The sequence below is a fragment of the Cupressus sempervirens genome, chromosome 7 (assembly GCF_028749045.1).
Source record: "Cupressus sempervirens isolate cs-2001-9-10 chromosome 7, ASM2874904v1, whole genome shotgun sequence".
Taxonomy (NCBI): Eukaryota; Viridiplantae; Streptophyta; class Pinopsida; order Cupressales; family Cupressaceae; genus Cupressus; species Cupressus sempervirens.
The window spans coordinates 495,340,470-495,368,179 of NC_143124.1; the positions used below are offsets into that span (position 1 = coordinate 495,340,470).

The following is a 27,710-nucleotide window of genomic DNA, read 5'->3' on the forward strand; positions in this document are numbered from 1 at the left end:
GATGGTAGGCTATTAGGTTAGAATTTTGGATCCTATCATTGTCACGTGTAAAGTAAGTTGTTGCCACGTATGTCACAGAATGTGAATGGTACAAGTTAAATAGATGGTGTTAGGTAAACCTAGTATGACCTTATAAGTGTTATAAAGGAAATTTATGAACTTCTGTATACGCTGCCTTGTGAAAAGGCCTAGTCAGCTGTCCAAATTTTGATGGAAAATTGGAGAGGCTTCATTTATTTCTTCTACTAAGGGTCCACTATTACTCACTTTGCCGGCCAATGCAAAACATAAGTCCTAAGCTGATTTCTCTTTTCCCATAACTTATTGGTGTTTTTTAATATTTATTTTTAAGGTTTTTTAAGGCTAGTGGAATGGGAGATTTAATTTGACGGCAGTCTATGCAAAGGCCATCCTTCCAAACTGTATTACTTCTTTAAATTAGGAGTAGAGTTCAATTTGAGATCAATGGAGAGTAAATCCGTGATTCAAGTCAACTCTAATATGTGCTACTCCTCACATATTAGTGCTTGTGTTAATCCAATAGATCAATGGAGAGTAAACCTGTGATTCAAGTCAACTCTAATATGTGCTACTCCTCACATATCAGTGCTTGTGTTAATTTATATTGGATTAGATGGTTGGAATCATGTGCATTCATATTTGAGTTGTACTAGTTTTTCTTCCTTTAGAGAGTTCTTGTTGAAGATTATGTGCTGCTTAAGTTCTATTTTCGATTTAGAAGAACTTTTCAAGGTACAATATGTGAGATGAATGACACATATCATGATATCTTTTGAGTTTTTCATTATCTTTTTGTCTCTCTTTCAGCTTAAATTGAAGACAATTTTCTTAACTACTAGTTTGTGGGTTAGGGTGTTAGTTCTCATTGACTGTGTTCTTGTTATCATCTAAAGATGTCGAGAGTGACCACTTTCCCTATGATTACAATGGTGAAGGTACAATTTACTTATGATTACAATAATGAAGGTATGTGTATGTCAGATTTTGATTTTGTTTAACAAATGATAGATGAGATAGTCAGTCTAATTTTGATGATTCATATTGAGTCTAGAAAATGCATTACGAGAGTTAGCAATTGACTTAGGTACTCAAAATAGAATATACAAATAATTATTTACAAATTGATTTGGCACGATATTAGCAAGTTAGCTAATTTTACAATTTTAGAATATAATAAAATATATAGTGTAAAAAAAATCAAAAGATTAGGATCTAGATTTCTTATAAGAAAAAGGATTACACATTCTTTTGGTTTATGTAGATTATGTTGGTGCCAAATACACAGAATTTATTGTTATATTTTAATAGTCTTTATTCATTATACAAGATATATGATAAAGTTAAAATAATTAGACATTACATTTATGTTAACATATATTCAAAATATATAATAATAGGAATAAAGTTTGAATAACTAAACATTGCATTTATATTAACATATATTCAAAAAAATATAATCATATATTTCATTAAATATAATCGTATATATCAATAAATTATTATTAACAAAGATCAACTTAAAATAAAAACTTATTATAATTTTAAAAAAATGATTATTATCTTAAAAAATCATAGCTATAAAAACACTTAAGAGTCTTAAGACTCTTCTACGTGCATTGTGCATATTTACACTAATTTTTAAAACATTTTGACTTTGTTCCTTCATTAAAACATTAGACGGTCAAATTTCGCTCCAGTCCAAATCGTCTAACGTAGGTTTGGTGAAATACCCTGCAGATAATTAAATTAATAATAATGATAATAAGAATAAAACGGAAAAGCAAAACAATGAAAAAGAAAAATCATATGCTGAGATACCCTGCAGATAATTAAACTAATAATAGGAATAAAACAAAAAAGCAAAAACAACAACAAAAGCTGCTAGCAAAGCCAAAGGGAAGTCGCCGCTCTGTAAAGCCCGAAAATGGGGTTTTTAAGATGGCTGGTTTTGAGAAGGAAAAAAGCCGACAGGCCGGACTGGATTCTGTTATAAAATTAGTATGTGGAAAGAATTTTGAGAATTAAAGATCATTCTGGACTTCCATGGATTGTTAAAAGCAACCGAGGCCTTCTACTGCCAATTTGTTTTTAGCTGTTTTCTGAGGAAAATGCACTCTTCAGCACTTTACAGAGCTGTACATTTAAACTATGCGAAAAGATGACGAGGAAGATGAATTAAAGCAGTTGAATTGAGGTCCGGAGATTCGATCTGTAAATCAAGCTCTGGTTATGTTTTTTGCGAGCCGCAATGCTGGAGAGACTGTTCGGCTGGAGCAAAGCTTCCAAATGGTGAGCAATTTCATGATGATTTTGAAGAATTTAGTTATTTTAGTGAGATTAGTTTTTCCTCGCTCTGTGACTTTGATTGTAGTTATAATTAGGAGATTGTAGTTTTCTTTGGCATTTTGAATTTTATTTTGGAGAATGATGGTAATTATTTTGGCCAGATTGAAGTCTTTATGATTTTGATTTTGGTTGAAGTGATTGATGTTGGTCATTTTGGTGAAACCGTCGTTGAACTTTTTGTTCTTTTTCAATTTGATTAAGATTGATTCTGGCGAATGATGTTACTATTTTAGGCAGGTTGCAGTTTTTTCTTCGGCATTTTGATTTTAATTCTGGCAACCTCTGTAGTTAATTTCTGTAACTGGTGTTTTCTGAAAGCTGTTTGTTTCTGATGTTGTTAACGGTGTAGAAATTTAGTGAGACTGGTTTATCTTTTTCAAATTTTGGTAAATGATATAAGTTTATATTTATTTCAATTCCGATTCCTGCAATTATTATAAAAGATGTTGTTATATAGGGAGACTCTGGTTTTTGTTGACATTTTAGTTTTGGTAAATAATGATGTTATTTTAGTGAGATTTCTTTTTGAAGGTTCTGGGAACGGCCCGATTGCAGGGGAAGAATTTTTCATTTTATTTTGGTGAATGATATAACTACTCTGGAATGAATTTAGTGTTGGCGTTTTGATTTTGATTTTGATGTTGATGTATTTATTTTAGAGATACCGTAATGCTTGTTTAAACAAGTTCTTTTCATTAAATTTTTTATGTGTCAGCTGAATGATGTAGTTATTTAGCGACACTAGTTTTTCTTTACTTCTTGATTTTGATTCTCGAAAATCGTGTGATGTAGCAAATCTCTGGTGAGAACCGTGATAAGCCGCGTGAAATTGCTGCGGAACAAGAGAAGTATAAAGATAAAGCAGGCGAGGGCAGATATTGCTCAACTTTTAGGGAATGGCCAGTTCGAAGATTGCTTCAAACGTGTAAGTAGACCTATTGCTTTCCGATTCGATCAATTAATAGCTTGGATCGACAAGCCTTTGCATGTTTTTCGGCCGTTGCGCTGCTTTTTCGTTTCCGTTGATTAGAGCGGTTGAGTTGTATTTAGAAAATGATGCTCTGGTTTGAGTCCTCTCAAAGATAACTGATAACAACTAAAGCACAACGGCTCCGCGTCAGCCGCACGGAGGTCTTTTGGCTTCGAGATGACTTTCTCAGTTTTGGAGAGAACAGTTAGATGTATGTTCGTCTGTCTGCGTTATATTGTGCATTCCTGGGAGTCGAACTTGTGCGAGTTATAAGAAGTGATTTTATATCGAATTTCGATGCATAAATTCACTGCCCATGTAATAGTTGGTCTGTTTTCTCGTTTAGCCGGGGCATGTGCAGCCGCATGCCAGACAGTATAAATCTAGAAGGGAGAAATATTTTAATTCCATTTTAAGAGGTGGATAACAAAACGTTTTAATTTAAATACAAATTCCCAACGCATCTGAAAAATATATGCCAGATTTAAGATCACGTTTTGTATTTTATAATTACGGTAATTAAGAGCGAGTTCTCAAAAACCCTCACAAACATGTGTTGAACATTGGAAATAACCACACTTTTTCGGTAATTTTAAGAACTTAGAAGCTATGGGAATATTTTGAGCACATTCTTTGTTCAGAGTCTAACACGCCAGTTATCCCGAATTTTAAAATGACAAGAGGCTGCTATTCTCAATCCATTCTTGTAAAAAACATTGAAAGTTCACTCTTCGTATATTTTAGTACGCTATAGGCTAAACCTAGCTTTAATGGAAAGCCACTGTCATAAAAGCTAGAGGCATTGAAATAAGTTCGATTTGTTTAGAATTGACGACGGGCATGCATATTGTCCAGTTCTTCTACACTTCACGGTGAGGTATCTGGGATCTGTTGGTCTCCTTCTCTAAGCCTGTGAGAAACATTTTTTGGGATTCAACATTCTGCTAAATTCAAAATCCTAATGAAACAGCCATTAGCTGTCTCGAATGACGTGGATCAGGATGTCCGTAGGACAAAATTAAAACAACCCTATGTAACTATGAATTGTTAAATTAATAAGTTGGATATAAGAGTTTGGGCAAATTAGAAATGCTAATTGGTAAGAAGTGTATTTGATTATATAAAAAAATATAAATAAAGTAATTATAGGAATGTGTTATTCAATGTTAAGGAAGAGGATAAAAAATTGTTATAGATGATTCTTATAATTTATTATTTGATTTGTAAAAATATACTTAGTAGTGTTGGAAAATGAATTTGGATGAAATTTTCATCTATGTGTATGACTGCTTAATATTTGGTTCTAATATGAATTGTGAATCTATAGTTTTGAAGTTTTGGTGGTTTTTAAGTTTTTAATATGTTCAATATGGAGTTGTTTGGGTTTGTTCTAACAATAAAAAAATTTAATAGTGTTAAAAGGATGCTTCTTGAACTAGGAATGCTATGGAGGAAAGTGCCTTGTTTTATTATTATATTGTGTTTTAGTCAAGCTCTATTAATTTATTCAATACTTTAAACACAATTGGGAGACAATAGCCTAATAGACCAATGGAATTGATAATAATGTGGCTGTCATGATGCTAAATATTAAGAGATTTAAAAATTGACACAATGGAAGTCAAGATGGGAGACAATAATAGACAAATGCATTTGACAATGATGTGGCTGTGATGATGCTAAATGTTAAGAGATTTAAGACTTGGCACAATGGATGTCAAAGTGACCTAGTGCAAGAATTAGGGTTTGAATATTTTGTTTATGGGAAGGACATAGCTGATTTGACTAAATAAGAGTTACTACATGTAGGAGGAACAAAATTTGAAAGCTTCAATGCATAACAAGTGATAACTAGTTGGATTGAGTTAGCTTGGGCTTAGATTTAATTTTGAATAATGAAAAAGTCAATCACATGTGTGGTCTTGTAGTCTTGAAATAATTGAAAGGAACTTAATAAAATAGTCAATGTAAATGAATATGAATACCAAATAAATCAAAATCATATACTATGATAATATGCCAAAAACACCAATACTACAAAATAATATAATTTATGAAAAAAAATTACAGTACATTGACTTAAAAGTACTCTTGTAGTAGTAAAATATCATGCTGTCACCTTCAAAATTTGCTAAACCAAGAGGCCACCTTAAAATACAATATGGTTAATGTGTTTTTAGTTACTAGTGAAGTTGAATGGTTCCTAATAAACCCACCAGAATCAAGTCATATTGAATACAAGATCGTACATTACATAAGATCTTAAATTAATAATTCAGCTGCTACTTTCTATCCCATATTCCATATCAAGTGGCCTTGGCAAGATCAATGTTGTTTCTAGGAATACGTTCCAAAGAATCTAAACCTACTTAGAGATAATTGAAGAGAAAGCTCATTGGTAGACTGATTACAAATCTACAGATCGAATTGTGGAGAGATTTAGTGGCCTGAACATTGTCTAACGGTCTTGAACCTTTGGGGCCTAGTCCTCTAGAAGCACACCGACTTTCGGTAATCTAAACTTTTGTAAGTAACTTTTTATCTGATATTGAATTTTTAGTGTCTCCACTCTCCCCTGCATCATGCCGATGTTGGCAGACCTGAATGTAGTATTTATGATCAGTGTAGATATAGTTATAGCTCCAAAGCAGGTATACACGATTAGAGTTTGAATTACCATTTTGAGCATTGGAGAGACTGGCATTGTTAGGAATAGAGACCAGTCAGGAAATTATGATTCCAATTTTTGGGCATTGCATGAGATTCTCTGCTGATCTGGGATAACAGTTGACATGCACAAATACCCCACTTTTACACTAACTTTTCTATTTTATTTGAATGTTTTATGTGTCCCATCGATCGGCTTTTGTCATGTGTGGAAACTGAAACAACTTCTTTCATTCTTTATCAATCTTTGCTGAATGAAACATCAAATACTTGATTACAATCATCTGATTAAAATGATTTATGTAGTAGGGGAATGAAGTAATACTTGCTGTTATGAATCTTTTGGTTTGTAGACATGAAATTCTTTGCAGTCCAAAGTAGAAAGTGAAAGGTTTTAGGTTTCTGACACACTAATCCTGGCACATTTCAATTGTTGACAATGCACACATAAATAAGAGTCCTTTTTCCTAGGTAATTGATCCCTAGGAATTAGGACCAAGTGGACTGGTACCAAAGGTCGCAGTTGAGAGGAACTGATTTTTGATAAAGAATAATCATATAAATGAAGGATTGACAGCATTTTACAAAAGCCATAATCCATCTACATTGGGTTAGAGGGAAATAAAGCGTGTGCGTGATACAAAATTGTGAGATACCATTACATAGAGCTGCAAGAGCATGATTCAGTAAGAGATACACAAAGCCATGGTGTAGCTGAAGGGAATCTAATCTATGAGATGTTTTGGTCAGAAAGGGAAATAAAACTGAGAGAAATGTTCATAAAGGATTCCCTTAATAGTCCAACCTTCAAAATATCACACTTTCAATGAAGAATAGTAAATACTTAAAGATTGTTGTGTCCCAAATCAACGTTATTCCCCATAAAAATATTTTATCTAGGTTCTATTCTCCACAGAAGAAGTAACCTTGCTCTAATGTCCCCAATATTATCAAAAGAGTTAAATTAATACTTTAGGTTTGATGGCCTTGATATTAAATTTATTATCCGTCTGACCCTTTTTTATTTTGGTGCTCGTAGCATATTGGCCGCATTGGCACTTTTTCTAATCCTTTGGGATGTTACTTGAAGCCATATATAAGGATGGATTAATTTGTTTTGGATTTTATTTGTGATTTGTGAATTCCAATTGGAGTTTGTGTTTGCCATTCCAGAGGTGAGAAATCCTCCCTATTTGGTTTCCGCAGTTCCGATGGGAGTAACTCCTCACCCTATTCTTCTCTTTTCTTGGTTCAAGATTTTGTAATCCATAGTGCTATCATTATTGAATCAAAATTTATGTTTGTGCCATTGCCATTTTGGCGACTATCTATTTCGTGTCCCTTCTTGTGACAATTTGTGATTGGGAATGCTATCATTATTTCATATTTTGGAAATATATGTCTTTTCAGCACAATATCTTGTTGGCTATATCATCATACTGATAGCAACAGTGCTTTTTGGTGCCAAATTTGGAGTATTTGGTGTCAAGTATCACCGTAGGAGTTGTCTATGCCAAGACCCCCACCATTCAACCCATCCTAACTTCTAGTCGAGTGGCAAAGTTGACACCATATGGACCCTCATCGATACTGCACAACACCAAATGCAATTTCCTTGATTGTATGACTGAGTTAGCTCCATACACCGTGTCATAGACTTGAGTGTACATTAGACTTCAACCATATGACAGAGAGAAGTCACATCGTATGTAGAGGAAGGAGGTCACTAGTCTAAAGTAGACCGCACTCCACTCTACTTCCACCATATGATTGACATTTTTCTCGTATGGCCTAGACCCCCGATGTTGTATGGTTGGCCTCACAATATTGTCTATATGTTGTTTTTTGCCATCCTTCATATGATGATAGTATAGTTATCAAAAGGAAGCCTTGATATCAATCCTAACAGTGAATTGGGAGGTGTATGCCAAGTCGCAAGTCATTGCATGCCATCAGGAGAGATCATTACAGTTATATTAGAGTTGGCGATCTTGCCAGCTTGTTGGGTAACGATGGATGTGGACATAATCTCAATCAAGTAAATAGGATGGACGGATCAAACACACAAATAATGACACTACTATGGGAGCTATCAAGAGGAAAACTACTCAACAAAACTTTGGCGAAAGGAAAACAACTAGGTTAGACCTTGGCGAAAGGACAACAACAAATTGGCAAAACCCTTCAATTTTTGGCCAAAGGAAGGACAAATGGAGGACAAAATGGGAGATAATTCTATTAATGAGAGGCCTTACACAGAGTGCTCCTGCACACAGCCAATGATGCCAACATTTCCCTAAAGACATAAACAATATGGAGAACAAAAGCCTACTTTCTTAGAAATGCAAGATCAGTTTAGGCAAGTTTTGTTTGATGTTGGGTTTGGAGCAGAATTGCCCTTCAAGGATTATGTGGATTTGTAGATGAGATATTCTAGGAGATGTGATCACTACAATGATAACTCAAACAAAAGATAGGGAAGGTAAATTTGTCATTCTTTGATGGATTTGGATGGCATAAACATACTTCTAGCATAACCCAATGCTGGAGGATGAGGCCATCAAATTTGCAGCACTTCACTTGGAAGAAGTCACTCACAAATGGTCGCATCATGGAATGGTCACTCTAGGCGACGATCAAGTAATGTTGTATGTTGAGTTCACAGAGAGGCTTATAGAATGCTTTGATAGAAAGGATCCATAGCTTAATTTTAAGGAGTTAGTGCAACTGAAGCAAATTGGACTAGTTGATAGTTATACTATAAAGTTCAAGAAGTTGTCTATGTTGGTGACAAATATCTCGGAGAGGTGTCGGATTGTGTTGTCCATGGATGGGCTGAGAGAATCTTTCAAAGGTTGAGTGAAAGGGTTCAACCCTAGCATGCTCACCAAAGCAGTTAAGAAAGCACTGGACATGGCCAAATCTTCTTTCAAGAATTATATGCATTACCCACCATTGCCACCTTGTCAAGAGGACAAAGATAAGGAGACAACTCAGAGGAAGCCATAATTGGATGATGCCACCCATTAGGAGCTCAAGAGGAGGAAGCTTTGGTTCACTTGCAAGGAACCCTTGACCGACTTACCATTGTCTCAACAAAGGAAAGATTCACTAGATTGAGGTGTTAAATGATGATGATGAAGAAAGTAAAATATCCAAAGGGAAGGAGGAAGAAACTAATCATGCAAAGGGGATTGCTACACTTGTACAAAAGGGAGGTTCCATTGCTACACTTTCTACAACTTTTGGAAGCAGTATATTTTAGGTTTGTGGCACAATTCACAGGGATCGAGTCATAGTTATGCTTGATAGTGGCACCACACTCGATTTCTTCAATTTATCATTGGTCGCTAAAAGGATTGTGCACATAGTGGAGCATGGGGGATATGAGGTCAAGGTAGTCAGAGGAACTTTACTACCCTACGCTCATGTGATTCCTTGATTGAGCGTTACCATGAGAAACTATGTTGCAACAAATGATTTCTTTATGTTAAATTTGGATGACACAAGTGTCACACTTGACATTTAATGGATGGAAACCCTTGACCAGTATACATAGAATTTCAAAAGGATGGAGTTTTTATTTGAGGTGGACAGCAAGAAGGTGGTGCTAAGAGGGATGTCAAATAGAGGACCAAGAGAAACTTTGGTGAAGAAGATAGAGGCAATTTTTAGACAAGATATGATTCAGACATAATTTTGACACTAAAGATGCGAAGAGGGCAGCCAATGCTATACCCAAGATACCTACCCCAAGTCCGTCATTTCAGACTCAAATGATTGGAAGGCTTATTTGTTGACAAGAACACCTTTGTATGCCAATTAATGGATGGTTACATATAGGATGATAGGTACAAGGTGGTTGATGATGTTATTTACTACAATGATAAAATCTATATGGCACCTAACTCAAAACTGAAGAAGATGATCATAGGCAAGATTCATGAATCATGACCCACCCCTAGCTAGATTCTCAGGATCAAGTTTGCGATTGCTTGAGGGTAAGCAATCTCTAGGTGGGGAGGACTGTAATGTCCTCAACATTGCTGAATGAATTAAATTAATACTTTAGGTTTGATGGCCCTCATATTGAATGTGTTATCCTTCGAGCCTTTTTTTGTTTTATTGTTGGTAGGATATGGGTCGTGTCAGAACTTTTTGTAATCCTTTGGGACATTACTCGAAGCCATATATAAGGTCGGGATAGTTGTAGTTGAAGGTATGCGATTTTAGATTTTATTTGTGATTTTCAAATTCCAATTGGAGTTCTGTATTTGCCATTTCAAAGGTGAAAGACCCTCCCTATTTGGTTTTTGCAGTTTCGGTAGGAGTAACTCCTCACCCTATTCTATTGTGCTCTCGATTCGAGATTTTGTAATCTGTAGTGCTATCATTATTAAATCTGAATTTATGCTTGTGTCGCTGGCATTTTGGTGACTATCTATTCCTTGTCCCTTCTTGGGCCAACTTGTGATTGAGAATGCTATCATTATTTCATATTCGAGAAACATATATAATGTCTTTTTGGCGTAATAACATGTTGGCGATATCATCATTCTGAAAGCAAGAGTTCTTGTTGGTACCCGATTTGGAGTATTCTATGTTGAGTATCACTATAGGAGTTCTCTATGCCAAGACACCCATCGTATAGCCCATTGTAACTGCCAATCGAGTGGGAAAGTTGACACCGTACAACTCCTCACCCATATTGCAACACCAAATACAATTTCCTTGACCATACGATTGAGTAAGTTCCATTCACTGTAGAACAAACTTGGACTGTACAACAGTGAGAAGTGATGCCGTTTGTAGAAGAAGGTTGCCGGTTTGACATACACCACACTCCATTCCACTGCCACCGTACGGCTGACATTTTTTCCATATGGCATAGACATGTAATGCCATATGGATGAGCCAACAATATTGTCTAATCTTCTGTCTATCGCCATCCTCTGCACAACAATAGTGGACATACGATAGTTATCAAAAGGAAGCCTTGATCTCAATCAGAACAGTGAGTTGGTAGGTGTACACCAAGTCTAGTGCAATTCATGGCATGCCATCAAGAGGGAACATTACACATGCTACCTTGCTTGATGTTTTCAATTGGATCTGTATTTTTGATGTGCATATTTTAAAGCTCGGTCTCCCCTGATAATTGAATATCTCTAACAGAAAATTTTATGTGGGTAGTTGTTTGCTTTCTCTAACTCTTTTATACAACTCAGTTGATCAAAACACAAAGCATGTACTTCAACTCATTTTCTCTGTAAAATTAAAGGTTGGAAATATACTAAATATACAAAATTGTCTTTTCCTAGTATAAAGCAAACAATATGTTTTTGACTCTTACAAAGTTTCCTGTGTTAATGATTTGTAAGCTGAATTTTTAATATATTTTTGATTTGAATGAAAAACAAAACTTCCCCAAAGTAATACTTCTGTCATTTATGGTTTGTTTAATTTTTTTGGGTTCTCTTTAAAGTATGTTTGCCCATTTTTAGTGATGATTTGTAGTGATTCAATGCAAAAAAAATATCAGTTATTCTATGTCCTTATATTAATATCCTTGTTATAAATGTGCAGCTTCTAAATTCTCTTTTAATTACAATTTTTATAAAGCTCCAAGTTTGTCTTTTTCTGCTTTTTGCAGGTTGATTTTCTGTTCCAGGAGCAGAATCTTTTGGATGGATATGATATGATTGTAAAATATTGTGAATGCATCTTGGAGCGTCTCTCTTATATTCGTAGACACAAGTATGGATTTTTTTGCATGGTTCAGTATCTTTATTCTGCTTTCTTAATTTTTTGCATCCTTTTTATGGGCAAACTGCGAATTTGGAAGTTATGGTTGATAGTGTTTTATCACTAATCTAAATTCCAAGTGAGTACCAACATTGAACAATAAAGAAGAACACAATCAGATAAATAGAATTGATATAGAATCACAAGGCAAATTGATGTAGAAAACTAATTTGATATTGTTTACTAAATAACATCAGAAAGTTATTTCTGGTTTTTGTATTTTGTGTACTTTAATAATTTGACAGGGATATGCCTATTTAGCTCATTGATATTGTGATCAATTGGAGCTAATTTGTTATGATTACTTGATGGATGATTTCAAATGGACCCTTGGCTTAAAGTGGGTAATGACTGGGCCAAGCTGGTGGAAATGAAAATGATGGTGTCCATCCCCTACATAAAGCAAATAGGCATTCCAAACCTTGCAAGTGCAAAAGCCAAGGAGGGGCATGATGCCCATGAGCATACTGGCCTCGCAAGGTTTTGAACTTGGGTGGCTTCTGTGACAGTTGTACACCTTTATCAATGAACCATGCCCTTAGTGGCTTTCTGTTTGAGCTAAACGTATGTTGCATAATTGAGAAATTATTGTCAAATATTTGTATATACTCGCAAAACCTGTCCCCGCGTCCATGTATCCCTAATGCTTTTCAATGACTTGGTGGAAAGCTATCTTATATTGATGGCTAGATCTTGGCCAACATGTTAGCCCATACTCTTGGGGGGACAATGACACCTTTTAACTTCACTTTATATATTGTTTAAATTTTGTACTCCATAAGTTATCTTATGGTCAAACTTAGTGGATGCTTTTATAAATTGGTGGAACAAAATTAGAAGGTATTGTGAAAGCTAACTTTTATTTTCATTTTCGGAGCTTTGTTTCAACCTACCTCAAAATGGAAAATTTTATATCTTCATATATCTTGTTGGAGTCGCCTTATGTCAGCCCACCATCTATAAGTTATAACAAATCTAAGAAGTCTAACTGGGTTTTCTCTTTGTCAAAAACTTACCTAAGTGTATCTTTTGTCATCCCTCATATGCGCAAAAGGTCTAAATGTGGGAGGTATTGTTTAAATTCTAAAGTTTGTGCAAAGTTGTTGGATTCGGACTTTGGAGTTCTCTATACAAGATTTCCATTTCCCTTTTCACCCTAGATATCTGAAAGCTCAAAAATTTACTTAAAATTCTTTCTTACATTGGAGTTTAATAGTTTCCCTTCACTAAGTACCATTTTCATGACCCCCATAATATGTGAAATCCATACCTCTTGTATTAATTCCTAATGTCTCAAAGTTTTAGGCTCACCCTTACCTTAGTGCTTGTTATGCTTTCCTCTTGATCCTAATTCTTTGCACTAGGCACCTGAGTTACTTTACGCATTGGTGTTTTAGACATTTTCTTGCTAGAGTTGTCCCTTGTTCCCCTTAAGTCTCAATCTCTGATTCTTTTACCATATATTTTATCAGAATTAGTGGTTGTGACTTGTCCTTAATTGGGTACATAGTATAAAGTAAACCCAACTCTCGACTCCCAATCCATATTTCTTCAATACTTTATTAGAGGCTGAATTTTAACAATTTCTTCCCCCAAGTTCCTCGATATCTCTAATCCCCTAACCTCAAAATTTCAAATCTCTTGCTAGTAATGACCAAATCTGATGTTACAAACTCCATCTAAGTCTTTATTGTACCCTTGTCTTTTTCAGCATATAAACATGGCTAAGAAGGAAATATGTCGTGCAAGTTCAATTTGTTGGAGGTTCAGATTTCTCATTATTGGGGCATCTTTCCCTTGGTTTATTGGATCCTTGACGTTCTATTTTTTCCCATCTAAATATTGATATTGCGAGTTTGGATTTATTCTCGTTTGGGGGTGCCTTTTAGGTTGGACTTGTCTCCTTTGACTTCAAAGGCCCAACAACATCAAATGCCAAGTCATGACGGAAATGCAACATGTAGGATGAGCAGAATGGGCAAAGGTTGAAGATCCTAAAATGTCCAATGTGGAGATCTTATGTTTCAAATTCGTAACTATCATCTTCTAGTTGGTGTTATAGAGTTTCTATTCTTGGCATACCTTTCAACTGAAATTTTCCTTGTTCCTTTTCTTTCATTAGAGGTTTGGGCCTCTCATACTTGAATAGTGGTTTCTTACTATTGTCCTCCAATCCTTGATTCATTTTTCTATGTTTTTCTATAGAGATTGAAGATTTGGATTTCCTCCTACTTGAGTACATTACAATGAGCATCTCCAACCATTGAATTTTGACTCAATATTTTCACTAGATTACTTTTCCAAAGTTGAACTTTTGACCTTACCTCCACTTTGGTACTTTCCCTATGTCATCCTTGAAGTTCAAACTGTATCATTTCTCTATTTTTTTTCTTTTCAGAGTTGACTTTTTCTCATTTCCTCACTTGAGATACTTCCTCTTTGACATCTCTAACACCTCACCCTCAATAATTTTTGCTTGTACCCTAATGGAGTTAGAGGCATAGACGTCCCTTTTACATGGTGCCAACTACAAAGTATGCATCAAAAACTTAAAGTCATCGACAAGGCATGAGTCATGAGGTATGCACAACTCTCTATTCCCCAAACTCCAAAGTTCCTATGCTTTTTAAGGTTTGTTCTCATGGACTTCTTTGCCTATCTGCAGAGTGCATTTAGTGATCACATTTGATCCGATCATTGCCAAAATGGATTTTTCCTATCCAAAAATTGTTAGTTAATTCAAAGGAGCACATTTTCTTGCAATTCAAGTAGTGGAGAAGCGGAAGACAATGCACGTGGCTATTACTATAGTGATTAGGTTTCCGAGTCTTGATTTTTCTTAGGAAACCTTCTACTTTTTTTTTTTTTAAAGGGGTAAACGCTTTGACCTGGAGCTATGAACCAGTGAGGCCACAAATGGGGGACCTCATCCCCATGAGATTTGAACTTTGATGGCAAGGATAACAATGCAACAACTTAACCATCACAACATGCCAGGAAACCTTCTACTTGTTCTAATAGATTTCTTGAGATTTTTCTTGACTTTCACAATAGGATCTTGTGACTTTTGCAATTGAGAAGACAAAATAGAGTTTGTTCCAACAAAAAGTTGTAGTGGCCAAAACAAAATTGCATATCCTTTGTTAGGTTTGCACATGATCCATTTCTAAGTAATTTATTTTTCTCAATTCATCTTATGATCCTAGATTGACACATGTTGACCATCATAGAAGACTACCTTTGTGCATATTTTAAACATATGGGGCATACTTTTCATTTTTAAGAGGTTGGAAAAGAGGGAAGGCAATTTTTTTTGTAAACCAATCTTACTTTTCTCCAAATTGAGCCAATTCAACTTTGTCTATAAAATTCGGTGAGGCTGTGTTTGATTTATATGAAAGATAGTTTGTTTGAATTGTTCTCTTCTTTGTTGTATTGTTTAATCTTGAAGAGAAGTATACCTTCAACAAGGGTTGAGAACCTTTCCTTGCATGTTTCCTACAACATTTTCTATTGTGGTTAATACACCTTCAAGGACAGTGAGAAATCTTTCTAGGAAGTAAGTGATTCTATAGTATAGTAAATTTACTATTAAATAGAACAATGTATTTAGATTACATTTGTAGGTTAATGTTATTGCAAGACAATATTAGTTATTGTTTTACAAATAGAGCTAATTCAATTTAGTATATGCAATTCAGTGATATTGTGGTTGAATTATAAGAATGATAGTTTTTTGGATTGTTGGATTGTTTAATCTTGAAGAGACTTATACCTTCAACAAGGTTTGAAAACCTTTCCCTGCATGTTTTTTACAACATTTTACATTGTAGTTAATACACCTTCAAGGACTGTAAGAGATTTGTTATGGTAAATTGATGTTGCTGTAGTTGTATTAAACAAAAGAGATGAAAGCCTCTTATATAGATTTACAAAGATGATGTTTCTAAAAGAAACAATCGTGAACTAAAGACAAAAACATAAACTACCTAATAAACTAAAGACTAACTGGGATGACCATTAAATTTTTTTTTATAATATTTTAATACCCTCCCTTAATGATCATTGTTTAACTATTGTGGCTTAGTTGGGTATAAGTAGGGGATCTTGTGGAGTCTTAAGTAATAATTATCCAACTTGGAGAAGAGGATGAAGTAGAGGAGAAATCTTTGAGAAGGGCTAGTAGTTGAGGCTTGGGAAACAAGGAGATCGCTTGGTGGGCTTGTGAGCACAAGTTTAGATCTTCCTTGGAGGTTTCTACCAGAGTGTGGATCTAGACTTGCTAGGGTTTGAGTTGGATTTTGAGGGATCTTGTAGAACTATTTTTGTAATTGCTATCGTATTTGGCCAAAACCTGGAAGGCCTTACAGTCAGGCACATTGCATGTAAACACATATTTTATGAATAAAGTGTTGTAATTGTTACAAGCTAGGGTTGTCATTGCACCAAAAGATTGACCTGTTAATGCTCAATACAAACACTAGACTTATAGAACACATGAGGCAGTTCAACCATGTCACAAATCTCGAAAGGGAAGGTTGGCGGTTAGTCCAACAGTTCCCCCCTCAGTGTTACTTGAGAAGATTCGAACCTATGACCAAGCTCTGATACCACTTACTACAAGCTAAGGTTGTCGTTGCACCAAAAGATCGACTTGTTAATGCTCGATACAACCACTAGACTTATAGAACACAGGAAGCGGTTAAGCCATGTCATGAATCTCGAAGGGGAAGGCTAGCGATTAGTCCGACAGTAATTGGTAGCAGATCTTGCATTATTGTATTGTTTCCGCTATGTGGTTATTTGCTAGGGGCTGGGACATCTCTTTTGGGGATTCTCTTGCCTTGCACTGCATCAGATGGTATTAGAGCACAATTGTTCCAGAGCATGTAGACAGATTGTTGAAGTTGAGGCAGTTTGCACTAGGACTTGGGGTGAAGATTATTTGATTGAAGGTTGGATCTGGTTGATTTGTTACAGAGGGTTTGCCAAGATCTTGGAAGATGCTTTTGAGACAATTAGACCCTAGGGCAATTGAAGTTCTCTGTGATGCTGTGGAAGCGAGGATCTTAGAGAATTTAAAGTAGAATTCAAATTTGAGATGATGCTGACGAAGAGTGATATGATTGCTGAAATCATAAGTGCTATAGGTGGTGTACCTTGACATGAGGGTACTGAAGATGGTTATGAGGAAGTTGCTGAAGACTTTGAGGTTGTTGGATCGAGTGGTGAGGACAGAATTGATCGTGTGGAGAGACCTATGGGAAATAGGGCTGGTTAGTTTGATAGATCTGGATGTTAGTTGAAGCTGAAGTATAAGATGGAGGTTTCTATTTTCTTAGGTAGTTTGAATCCTGAAGACTTGATTGATTGGATTGGTGAATTGGAAGACTACTTTGAGTTAGAGGATATTGAAGATCCACTTAGAGTGAAGTTGGCATAGACTAAGATGAAGGGACATGTTGCTTTATGGTGGAAGGAATTGCAACAAAAGAGAGAAGAGGAAGGTGAAATGAAGACCACTAGATGGAGATTGATGGTGACTAAATTAAAGGCTAAGTTCATTCTTGTTGATTATGAACTTGAGTTGTTTAGGAGATTGCAGAATTTGAAGCAAAAAGATATGACTATGAAATATTATACAGGAACAAGTTGACTATTTAGTCTAGACATAGAGAACTGTCTAAGGAAAAGGTGGCTAGATATCTTAATGGCTTGAGATTCAATATTTAGGATGAAGTTGGTATGCTGAATATTGCTTCTGTTGAGGATGCTTATCAGTATGCCTTGAAGGCAGAAGACAAGTTGAAAAGGAAGAATCAAGGCAGTTCCCGAAGGAAGGAGAGGCATGACTGCTTGGCAAAGGCTAAACCAAGTGCAACAGATGAACGAAAACCTATTGATCAGAAGAGAAAGACAGGTAGAGTTGAGTTTAAGGGTACTTTTTTTAGATGTCGTGAAGGACATAGAGCCTATGAATGTCCTAAGGCTGGTGACTAAAGAGTTATTGTTGTGAACAAGGCTGAAAACCATATCAGTGAACCTGAGCAAGGAGAGAATTTAGTGGCTTAGCGAGTACTAATCAGTCAACGAACATTGGAATCTTGTTAGATGAGTAATTTGTTTAGGACTCTTTGTAAGTCTAGTGGTAAAGTTTACAATGTGATTGTGGATAGTGGTAGCATTGATAACCTAGTTGTTGAGGAGATGGTTCAAAAACTTGGTTTGAAGAGGGTAAGACATCCTTGTCCTTATAGGATTGGTTGGTTACAAAATGAGCATGCTTAAAAAGTGAGGGAACAATGTCTTGTTAGTTTTCAAATTGGGTAGTATAAGGATCAAGTGTTGTCTGATATTGTGGACATGAGTGGTTGTTACAGTTTGCTTGGTAGACCTTGGCAATATGATTGCAGGGCTGCATGATTGTATCAAGAATGTGATTACTGTTGTGAAAGGTGGTAGGAAACATTCCATGATTCCTTTGCAGATTGAAGAACTTGGTAGAAGGAACCTGATTATTGGTAGCTGAATTGAGTTGAAGGAACCTGAGAGGGTTAGATATCAGCATTGAAAGAAAACCTATGACACATCGAGGATGGATGTAAATAAGCAAAAGTGGAACAAAGGAAAGAGTGTGCAAGTTGAACACTTGGAGGATATGTATACGAAGAACTAGTTTGGGATTTATGTGTTGAATCCAATAAGATGTTCTTCCAATTGCTAAGAACATCTTTTCGCACCTGGGGTGTCTGATGTAGGGGCATCCTAGGTTTGTTAGCAATTCTACATGTTGGAAGGATTTTGGATTTAGAGTTGAACAAGCTCAGTTGTTGAAGGTACTTGACGATGCTTATGGGAACTCGGCATACATTGGGAGTTCGGTGATGCTTGGTTGTAGTGTTGACCGAGTAGCTCAGTCAATGAAGGGGCTTGATTGCTGGTGGAATCGACACATACTATTGCTCAGCTATGCTTGTGTGAGCTCGGTTATGCTTGGGATTCGCTAATACTCGGAAGTGGTTCTTTTGATTCTCGATCATGTCTTGGTCCTATTTTAACTGAGTTGTCTGTGATCGGTTTCTAGTTTGAGCCGACCTTGGCATTTAATTTGGTTGTATGCATTTAATTTCTGTTGTAAGCCGACTTGTAGCTTAAATGTGCATTTAATGCAAGGGTTTATTTAATTCGTAACATATTAAGCTGACTTGTGGCTTAGTTGGGTATAAGTAGGGGGTCTTGTGGAGTCTTAAGTAATAATCATCCATATTGGAGAAGAGGATGAAGTGGAGGAGCGAACTTTGAGAAGGGCTAGTAGTTGAGGCTTGGGAAACAAGGAGATTGCTTGGTGGGCTTGTGAGCACAAAGTTTAGATCTTCCTTAGAGGTTTCTACTAGAGTGTGGATCTGGACAAGCTAGGGTTTGGGTTGGATCTTGTAGAACTGTTTTTGTAATTGCTATTGTATTTGGCCAAAACCCAAAAGGCCTTACAGCTGGGCACATTGCATATAAATAGTTATTTTATGAATAAAATGTTGTAATTGGTATCAAATCTTGCATTGTTGTACTGTTTCTGCTGTGTGGTTATTTGTTGGTGGCTGGGACATCTCTTTTGGGGATTCTCTTGCCTTGCACTGCATCATGCGTGGTGGTAGATTAATGGTTTGAGACTCATATTTCTAAACATATTGAATAAGTTGGATGAGTGAAAAGAATCCTTTTCCTTGTGATATGAGGATGGTCAAAATCATAAATGTGCTACTTGGTGCATGTGTCAATTGTGTTATATTGTTGGTGTCACAAAACAATTTTCTGTAGAGTTATACATTTCTTTCTTTTGATTTATTGTTGTTTTATAGAGCTCAGGTGAAACAGAATTGTCATGAGTGATGGTGCAGACTGTGACAAACTTTTCCAGAAGTGTGTAAACATTGCATTGTAGAACCATCAATTTGAGACAAGAAGCCTCTATGACGATGTATTGCTGTGAAGAAATATATTGCATCAAAACTTGTGGAACATTTTGGATCATATGATATCAAGTATTTAGGTTTATAAATGGCAATCCTAGCTTGACAGAAAGCATTCCTGATGGAAGATTAATGGTTTGAGACTCATACGTCTAAACATATTCAATAAGTTGGATGAGTGAAATGATTCCTTTTCCTTGTAATATGAGGATGCTCAAAATCACAAATGTGCCACTTGGTGCATGTGTCAAGTGAAAACTGTTTATATTATTGGTGTTACAAAACAGTTTTTTGTGGAGTTTACATTTCTTGCTTTTGATTTATTCTTGTTTTATAGAGCTAAGGCAAAACAGAATTCTCATGAGTGCTATTGCAGACTGTGGCAAACTTTTCCAGAAGTGTGTAAACATCGCATTGTAGAACTGTCAATTTGAGACAAGAAGCCTCTATGATGATTTATTGTCACAAAGAAATATACGGCATCAAAACTTGTGGATCCATTGAGCTTGGTTTTGGATCATATGATATCAAATATTCAGGTTTATAAATATTATGAGCTTGATCAGATAAACATTCAGTTTTAGTCAGTTGAGGAGTAGCCATCCGATGTGGGAGTTTTATCAAAGTCAGATCAGAACAGAAGAAGAAGAGAAATATTTTTCTATTAGTATTAGACTTGATTGGGTTCGAACTGTCACCATTTTGGCAAAAGACAAAAATGTCATGATGGGAACAATGCTGGCAGACCATTTTAGGAGTGGGCAAAAGTATCTCATGCACATCAAAATAGTAGAGTTGACACTCATTAGGGATTTGAATTGGTTCTCTTTCAATCTCTTCATATGGAATATGTTCTAATTTTTTTTCAACTTGTGTTCTCATCCTTTAGCATAAGTACACACCATTGGGGTATGTGCTAGCTTATGGAACGGCTTAAACATCACACACTAAGCTTAATTCCTAGACCAAAAGTGTTAAATAGTCAAAATTGACTTTTTTTTCCCAAGCTTAATTCTTCCCTTAGTGTGTGATGTTTAAGGGTGGCCCTAGCTTATGCCTGGACGGATAGAGAAATATGAGCTCATTTAAGAATCACATTCAAATGCTACTTAGTCATTTGGTAATTAATGGTTGTGGGCAACTGCCATGTTTCTTAATATAATATAATTGTAACCAACCATTAAGCTTACTATGTTAGATGCAAGTGGGAAGGTGTTATTTTGTTGGGGTTCTTAGTGGCACTCATGAATGGAACAAGCTTGTACAATTAAGTTATTGTGTTATTGCCAGATGTTTCTCCCAAATTGTGTTGCTCAAGGGTAGATCACATGTATTATTTTTTCATGTGATGTTGCTTTCGTTTACTTTCTTATGTTGATTTTCACAATTCGATAATGTCGACAGACTATAGCACAAGTAGATAATGGCTAATACGAGCATTCTCTCTTGCATGATGAAAGTATTTTACTATAATCAGCTATAGAGCTGCACACACATAATGAAATGCAGCCTTAATGTTGTTCAATTAAGCATAGAAGTTGGAACCCATAAGGTGTTACGGAATTTGTGTTGGTAAATTGGAGTATAGAATCTCCATGTTGATTACAGATCAAAAAATCTCTCCCTCCAAACCCTAAACACTATCAAAATCCCAGATAACATGCATAAGCAACATTAATAGATAAGGTTCAAGAATCAAAACAGACAGATTCAGAGCACAACAGCCATACATTGTTTTTCTGTTATTCAAATTCATCTTCTCATTAGCATAACCATGTCAGTTTTGGTAGTTACCATTAGAAATGATCCTGTGTGTAAGAAAGTAAACTGTGGGGTTGTCGGATGGGACTTTCGTCTTTTGTATCCTGGTCTCATTTAATAAATTACATATTATGTGTTACTTCTGTATTTTGATACCACTGATCTGCATCCCAGGACAATCTGAGGGATGACCAAAAAATTGACAAAACTCAATTTCATGGGTGAAATAATGTTTACATGCAGGGAGAGAAACAGATACACAGAAAATTACAGTTTTAATGAATTAATTATTTTATCCCATTTAACATCAATTTTGTTGTAAAGCAGAATTTTTGAGAAGGAATATGAAATTTAGAAAATATGGAGAATATGGAATTTAGAAAGTATGTAGTTAAAATGACAGGAGTATGACACTCATATTTACATACATACTGTTATAAGTCAAAGACTTTACACATTGTTACAAGTCAAGACAGGAAGTGTGGGAAATAAATTCTCTTTCCTTTGATATGAGGATGCCCAGAAGGTGCCAGGTGAAAATTGTGTTGTGTTGTTCACACTAGGTGCTCAATGATTTGCTGCCAGGAGGCGATCCCAACCTTCTATGAGTGCTTGTGTATTCCTCATTTTTCTTTTCTTTTTTGATGGTGTAGATAGCCTCTGGGATGATACATAGTTGTGGAATCTTCTTGCTTTTGCAGATTGCAACAAGCTTTTTCCAAAGTGGGAATACTCTGTTTCTGCAGAACTGTTGAACTGTGACAAGTGGCCTCTACTGCACTTTATTATATTGCAGAAATATATGCCATTGAAATTTATAGACCCTTTGAACTTGATTAGGGATCACAAGAGGTTTACAGCTTTAAAGCTCTCTCTGTAATTCTTAGTTTCACTGCAGAAATCCGAGTTTGTGTGCATATGTGAGAAATGCAAAAGCAGTAAAAATGAATTAAAGGTTGCATGGAACAAACTGCTATGTATATTGTAAAAGACTATCCATACATTTGGGTCACCAAGGTTTAAGTGTCGATCCAGTTGTTTTAAATATGGATGTTAAAATATAGAGTAGATCAGATTATGACAAATATAGAAATTTATATACTATAGCAAATGATGTGGGATTTTCAGGGCTGCTTAATTAACACGACAAGAGCTCATCAAACAGCTGTTTATAATTGATTTCAAATACACAGTGTCAAAATAGGAAATGGTGTCCTGTCACCTTTCTTGCAACTAAAATAAGCTTTTCATGGTAACTTTCACATGCAAAAAGTAACAGGTAGAGATCGTGCATGAATTTGTGGGGGGTAATTCCTGAAATAAATACACTGTCCTTTTTTCTGCTAGTGGCTAAAGTCCCTTTCTTTTTCCCATTTTATTTGAAAAATTAGCTCTCTTATGCTCTGTATTATTTAGTTATATACAAATAATAAATATCATAGGTTTATGAATGCGTGCAGTGTGTAGTTTACCATCAAATCTTGAATTGGAAAGGTTGTAGTTTACCACAAGTGGTTGGCTCATTATAAACATTGATTATTAGAGTGGAAAATTTAATTTGCACTAACAAACCTCTGTCTGTAATCAAAATTTCCAGGGATCGACCAGAAGATATCAATGAAGCAGTATCGAGCTTGATTTACGCTTCTGCAAGGTGTGCTGATTTACCAGAGTTGTTGCGTTTGCGTAGTCTTTTTGCGAAGAGATATGGATATGAATTTGCCTCTGCTGCAGTGTATCTACATCACGATTCTTGTGTAAATAAACAGGTGTAGCAAACTGCTGATTATTGTTACATAATATTATGTTGGGATTATTCCTTACTGTGTCAGAAATGTTGTATCTGAAACTATATTATGCTTTTCTTTTCTTGTAGATTATTGAAAATCTATCTGATAGATGGCCAGACCTTGATTTTAAGTTGAAGTTAGTGAAAGGCATAGCAGTTGAGTTCAACCTCGAGTGGGACTCCTCAAATATTGAAGCAGAGTTTCGCGAGCCCACCAAAGATTCAATGGTATATACATATGAGAGATACTTAAACTACAGATCACATTTGTTTCATGGTTTTATGCATGTCTATGTGGCTCCAGATTTGAGAACTTTGTGTGTGCTGATTAGTATGTGTTGATGCAGGGAGGATCTGGAGGGTCAGAGAAGTTCAACACAGAGAATTCCAAATCTTTCCAAAATGGAGTTGATTCATCTTTTCATCCATCTTTCAATGTTGGAACACACGTAGATAGCACTTCCATAAAATCAATAAATGATGAAAGTAGCAATATAAATGAGTTCTCTGACAGCATCAAGAAGCAGAGAAGGGCTTCTTTCAATGAAAGCAATGAGAAATCAGCTTTGCATGTTGGATGTGAAGATCCAATATTTGAAAGAGATATTTCAGTGGTTTCTGGTAGTGTCAAGGAAAAATTTGTTGAGACTTCAAGCCTTGAAAAGACAAAAAGATTTCCAGGTGGAATTGGTTTGATATATAGCTACCACAATGTTGGTCGAAGATCAAATGGGCATGGATTTGTGAAGGGTTCCTCATTTGATTCTTGTTCTATTGATAATCATCATTTTGAGGATTTGGGTTACAATAATGGCAGTGCTGCTGAACTGGCTACAAATCTTTCGAAAATTTCCAAGTCCTCAATGGAAGTTAAACACTCTGGCTCCCTTGTAGATTACACCTCAGAAAATGGGGAAGATGTTAGTAACAAAAAAATGTTGCACCAGTCTGATGCTATGCCATTGCAAAGCATGCATTCAAGATGGGCTCATACTGCAGAAAATGGACACAAGAGAATCCAAACAAGCTCTCCGGAAAGGAGGGTAGTGCCAGTTGACAAAGATTCAGAGGTCAGACCAGCTAGGCACACTAGCCCAAGCAAGCCTCAAAAAACTAAGCTTATGCAGACTTCATCTGATTGCTATGGGGAAAAGCAAGAATTTCACAATTATTCCAAGAGACATGTAAATACAAGAAGATTGTCACCAAGAAGTCATACTAATGAAAAGAAGGTTGGAGATGGTAGCATAGAATTTGATGGGCATAGATGGTGCAGTCCAAAACATGAAGACACAAAAAGAGATATTGAAAGAGTGGAAATAGTTGATGATACCGAAGTGAGTGAGATATACCCTGAAGGATGGACTGTGAGAGACAACGGATGCTATTTTAAAGACTATATTGAAGTTGATGTCAGGTCCAGACTGGAAGACAGATTACAGCATCAGAATTCATCTGGAACTAGAAAAAAGATCAGACAAGAAGCAAGGAGAAGACATTCAATTTCTAGTCATCATCCCATTGAAATTAATAGTCTTTATCCTCACTACAATACTAGAGTTGATAATACTTTTCCTGTGTCCAATAGATCAGGTCATTTGAAAACCGTCTCTTCAAAAAATGAAAATAGAGTAGGGGTATTCTATTCTGATGATTTTGTCAAAACAGAGGGTCGTAATACTGTCAGAAAATATTCAGATCATGGTAATAATATTAGGGTAATGGCACAACCACTTTTTGAAGATAAAGTCACATCAATATCAAGCAATGGACATTGTACATCATATGACATGATTGATTCTTATATTGACACAGATTCAGATGTTGAAATATCCATCATTCCTCAAAACATCTATCAGGCAACAGATTGTCCATCTCCTGGACACGTACAGCTTCATGGTAAGAACACCATTCAAAGAGGAAAAAGAGAAAATGAACACCATTCAATTGAGGAACAGGAGATCAGGAAAGTATATAATAAGGATAAGAGTAATATTGGTAGACAGAGGTCTATTGAAAATCCTAATGGTTTCCAGCTATCAAAAAATGATGAAATGTTGAATGGGACTTATAGTTCTAGGAAACAGATATTTTATCCAAGCAAGGAAATTCAAACTGCCAGATTTATGAGAGACCGTTCATGTGGGCTACACCAGAATGCTGATGAAGCTATGTTACACTCTCCAAATGATTCTTGTGAAAATATGTTATATGCAATTGATAAAACTTTCACTTCCAGTTCTGCAGATATGCATCCATATGAGCTACAGCAGCATGGTGGTGACAGTACCTTACATTCGCTGAATGTTTCTCAATCACCTAAGAGCAATGATCACCATGAAAATAACGATACAGATGTGGAGCAGAATTTTCATCAGTCTATTGATAAAAGACAGTGGTCAAGTCCAACTCTCACGAGACATTCTAACTCTCAAGAGATTCATTGCAAGGGTGGTAAAAGTCTGGAAAACAAGCCACAGAAAGGAAGGAAAAAATCACCAAATTTGTGTGAACAGGATCATTATGATTGTGATATAGACAGTTCAGACTCAGAAGATCAGTATGCCAGACAATCTCATCCCACAAGAAAGCTGCAAAAGCCAGCGCATATGACATTTTCTGAATCAGTGCAAAGAAGTTTTGATTACAGACTTCATGACAACAAATCAAGTGGAGGAAGCAGTAAAATGGTAGAAGAAAACTGTGAAGAACCAGAGTTTGGAGGTAATATATATGATAAATCTACTGCTAGAAGAATTGGAAACTTCTGCAGTCCGAGGGTTTCTTTTGTATATATTGACAGACCAGGGAAGACCCAGCAGCAACTGAGTTCGATGCCCTACATGGGAAAAGATGATTCCAACCAGGCTTGCATTGAGAGGCAAAGAGTTCATAGAACAGATTCCTTACCCCTGAAAGAAAGACAGCAGTCCAATGGAGCAAACACAGAGAACATGAATTCAACATGTGACCTGGCAAGGGATGAACTGAAGAATTCACTTTATGAGGCATGCAACACATTCAAAAGTAGAATTCCCACTAGTAAAGATGATCAGGTTGAATCTCACGATCAACATGTGTTTGAAGAAAAATCAAGCATGGGTGAGATTTCACCCACCACCTTTATGCATCAGAATGCAAGCTTTGCAAAGAGAAACTCTGATCCTGCTAGTGTGGGTACACCTCGTCGTCCACCATTATCTCCAGCTACTCCCTCCTTATCATCAGGATTTCGTTCATGTGGCAGACCTTCTAGCCCTGCCTCCCCTTCTACGAGACCTCCTCAAAGGCCTCCACCAAAACTTCCATGTAGATGGGAAAGGGCTATCTCATTGCCTCCTGAACGCTCAAATGCATCTCCAGTAAAATCAGCAGTTCGATCCCAATCATTGCAGGCTAATCTATCTAAAGAAGCCACATCTCATGCTGATTCTCCTCGTGTCCTCCATGTTCATCCAAAGCTTCCAGAATATGATGACTTGGCTGCCAAATTCAAGGCAATGAAAGAGCATCACAGGGCAAGTACTGCATCTGAATAGCCCCATTAATTGCTGAATAATGCAGTCTTTCCAGTTTAAGTTTGCAATAGTTCAATAGCCATATCCTGCTGATTCCTTCACAAGGAAAATCCATCTTTTTTGACAAGATTTTAACACAAATGTGGTGTCGAGCGGAAAACAAATTATCCTTGCGAGATGGTTGGATGAAGGGCACTTCTTTTTTCATATTCAAACACGTTGATGGTGGCAACGGTATCAGTCGTTCAAGTTCAGAAGTTTGAATATCCTAATGTGTACAAATATAATTGGATCACATTGCCTTTATTTCATCCCCAGTGGGAAATATAAGGTCTCATCTGTTCAACGAGACTTTTCTAGTGTCATGAAAAGGACAATTGGGGTTCCATTTTTGCAGCTCCATGCAACAAAACTACTTCAGATGGGGTGGTTATAAGAAAATTTTGATTGGTTTCTCTTGATTGACATTACATTAGGTTTGGACAGAATACTGCACTGCGGGATCTTATTAGCTTCTACAAAGATCAGGTAATAAGTAAGGCTACAAGAAAATATATTTCTCCCTTTTCTTCTGGTTATCTGTCTTGAGTTAAACCATCTGCATGTTCATTTTGGAGCTCCAACGGGAGGCTAATTTTTTACCATTTTTCCCTGCGCATGTATCAAACCTTTCCCACAGATGACCTAACTACTGATTTGATTGTTTGTAAGCAAGCATCCAGGGTATATTCTTGTATAGATTGGTTTACCAAATGACTTGTAGGAGATTTTTTACCTGTATTGAAGATGTTTCACCAATTCTTGTAAGGAGATGTTTTTCCCATTTTTGAAGATTTCTAAACAATCAGAGGAAGTTGGTCATCGCA

At 36.1% G+C, this 27,710-nt stretch overlaps 1 protein-coding gene across 1 annotated transcript; it reads left to right on the top strand.

Moving 5' to 3' along the window:
• The first annotated feature begins 1,833 nt into the window (after window positions 1–1,833).
• LOC149547714 (uncharacterized) lies at window positions 1,834–27,710 on the top strand. The gene is made up of 6 exons (XM_089791789.1): window positions 1,834–2,310; window positions 3,160–3,292; window positions 11,658–11,761; window positions 23,135–23,306; window positions 23,414–23,554; window positions 23,674–27,710. Exons 1-6 carry the CDS (start codon window positions 2,270–2,272, stop codon window positions 26,863–26,865), a joined length of 3,783 nt encoding a protein of 1,260 aa, XP_089647915.1. The 5' UTR covers window positions 1,834–2,269; the 3' UTR covers window positions 26,866–27,710.

Coding starts and splice junctions, on each gene's coding strand:
- LOC149547714 (XM_089791789.1), top strand. CDS start 2,270: ATGCTGGAGAGACTGTTCGGCTGGAGCAAAGCTTCCAAATG. Junction 23,307..23,413: donor ATTCTTGTGTAAATAAACAG/GTGTAGCAAACT, acceptor CTTTTCTTGTAG/ATTATTGAAAATCTATCTGA. Junction 23,555..23,673: donor AGCCCACCAAAGATTCAATG/GTATATACATAT, acceptor GTGTTGATGCAG/GGAGGATCTGGAGGGTCAGA.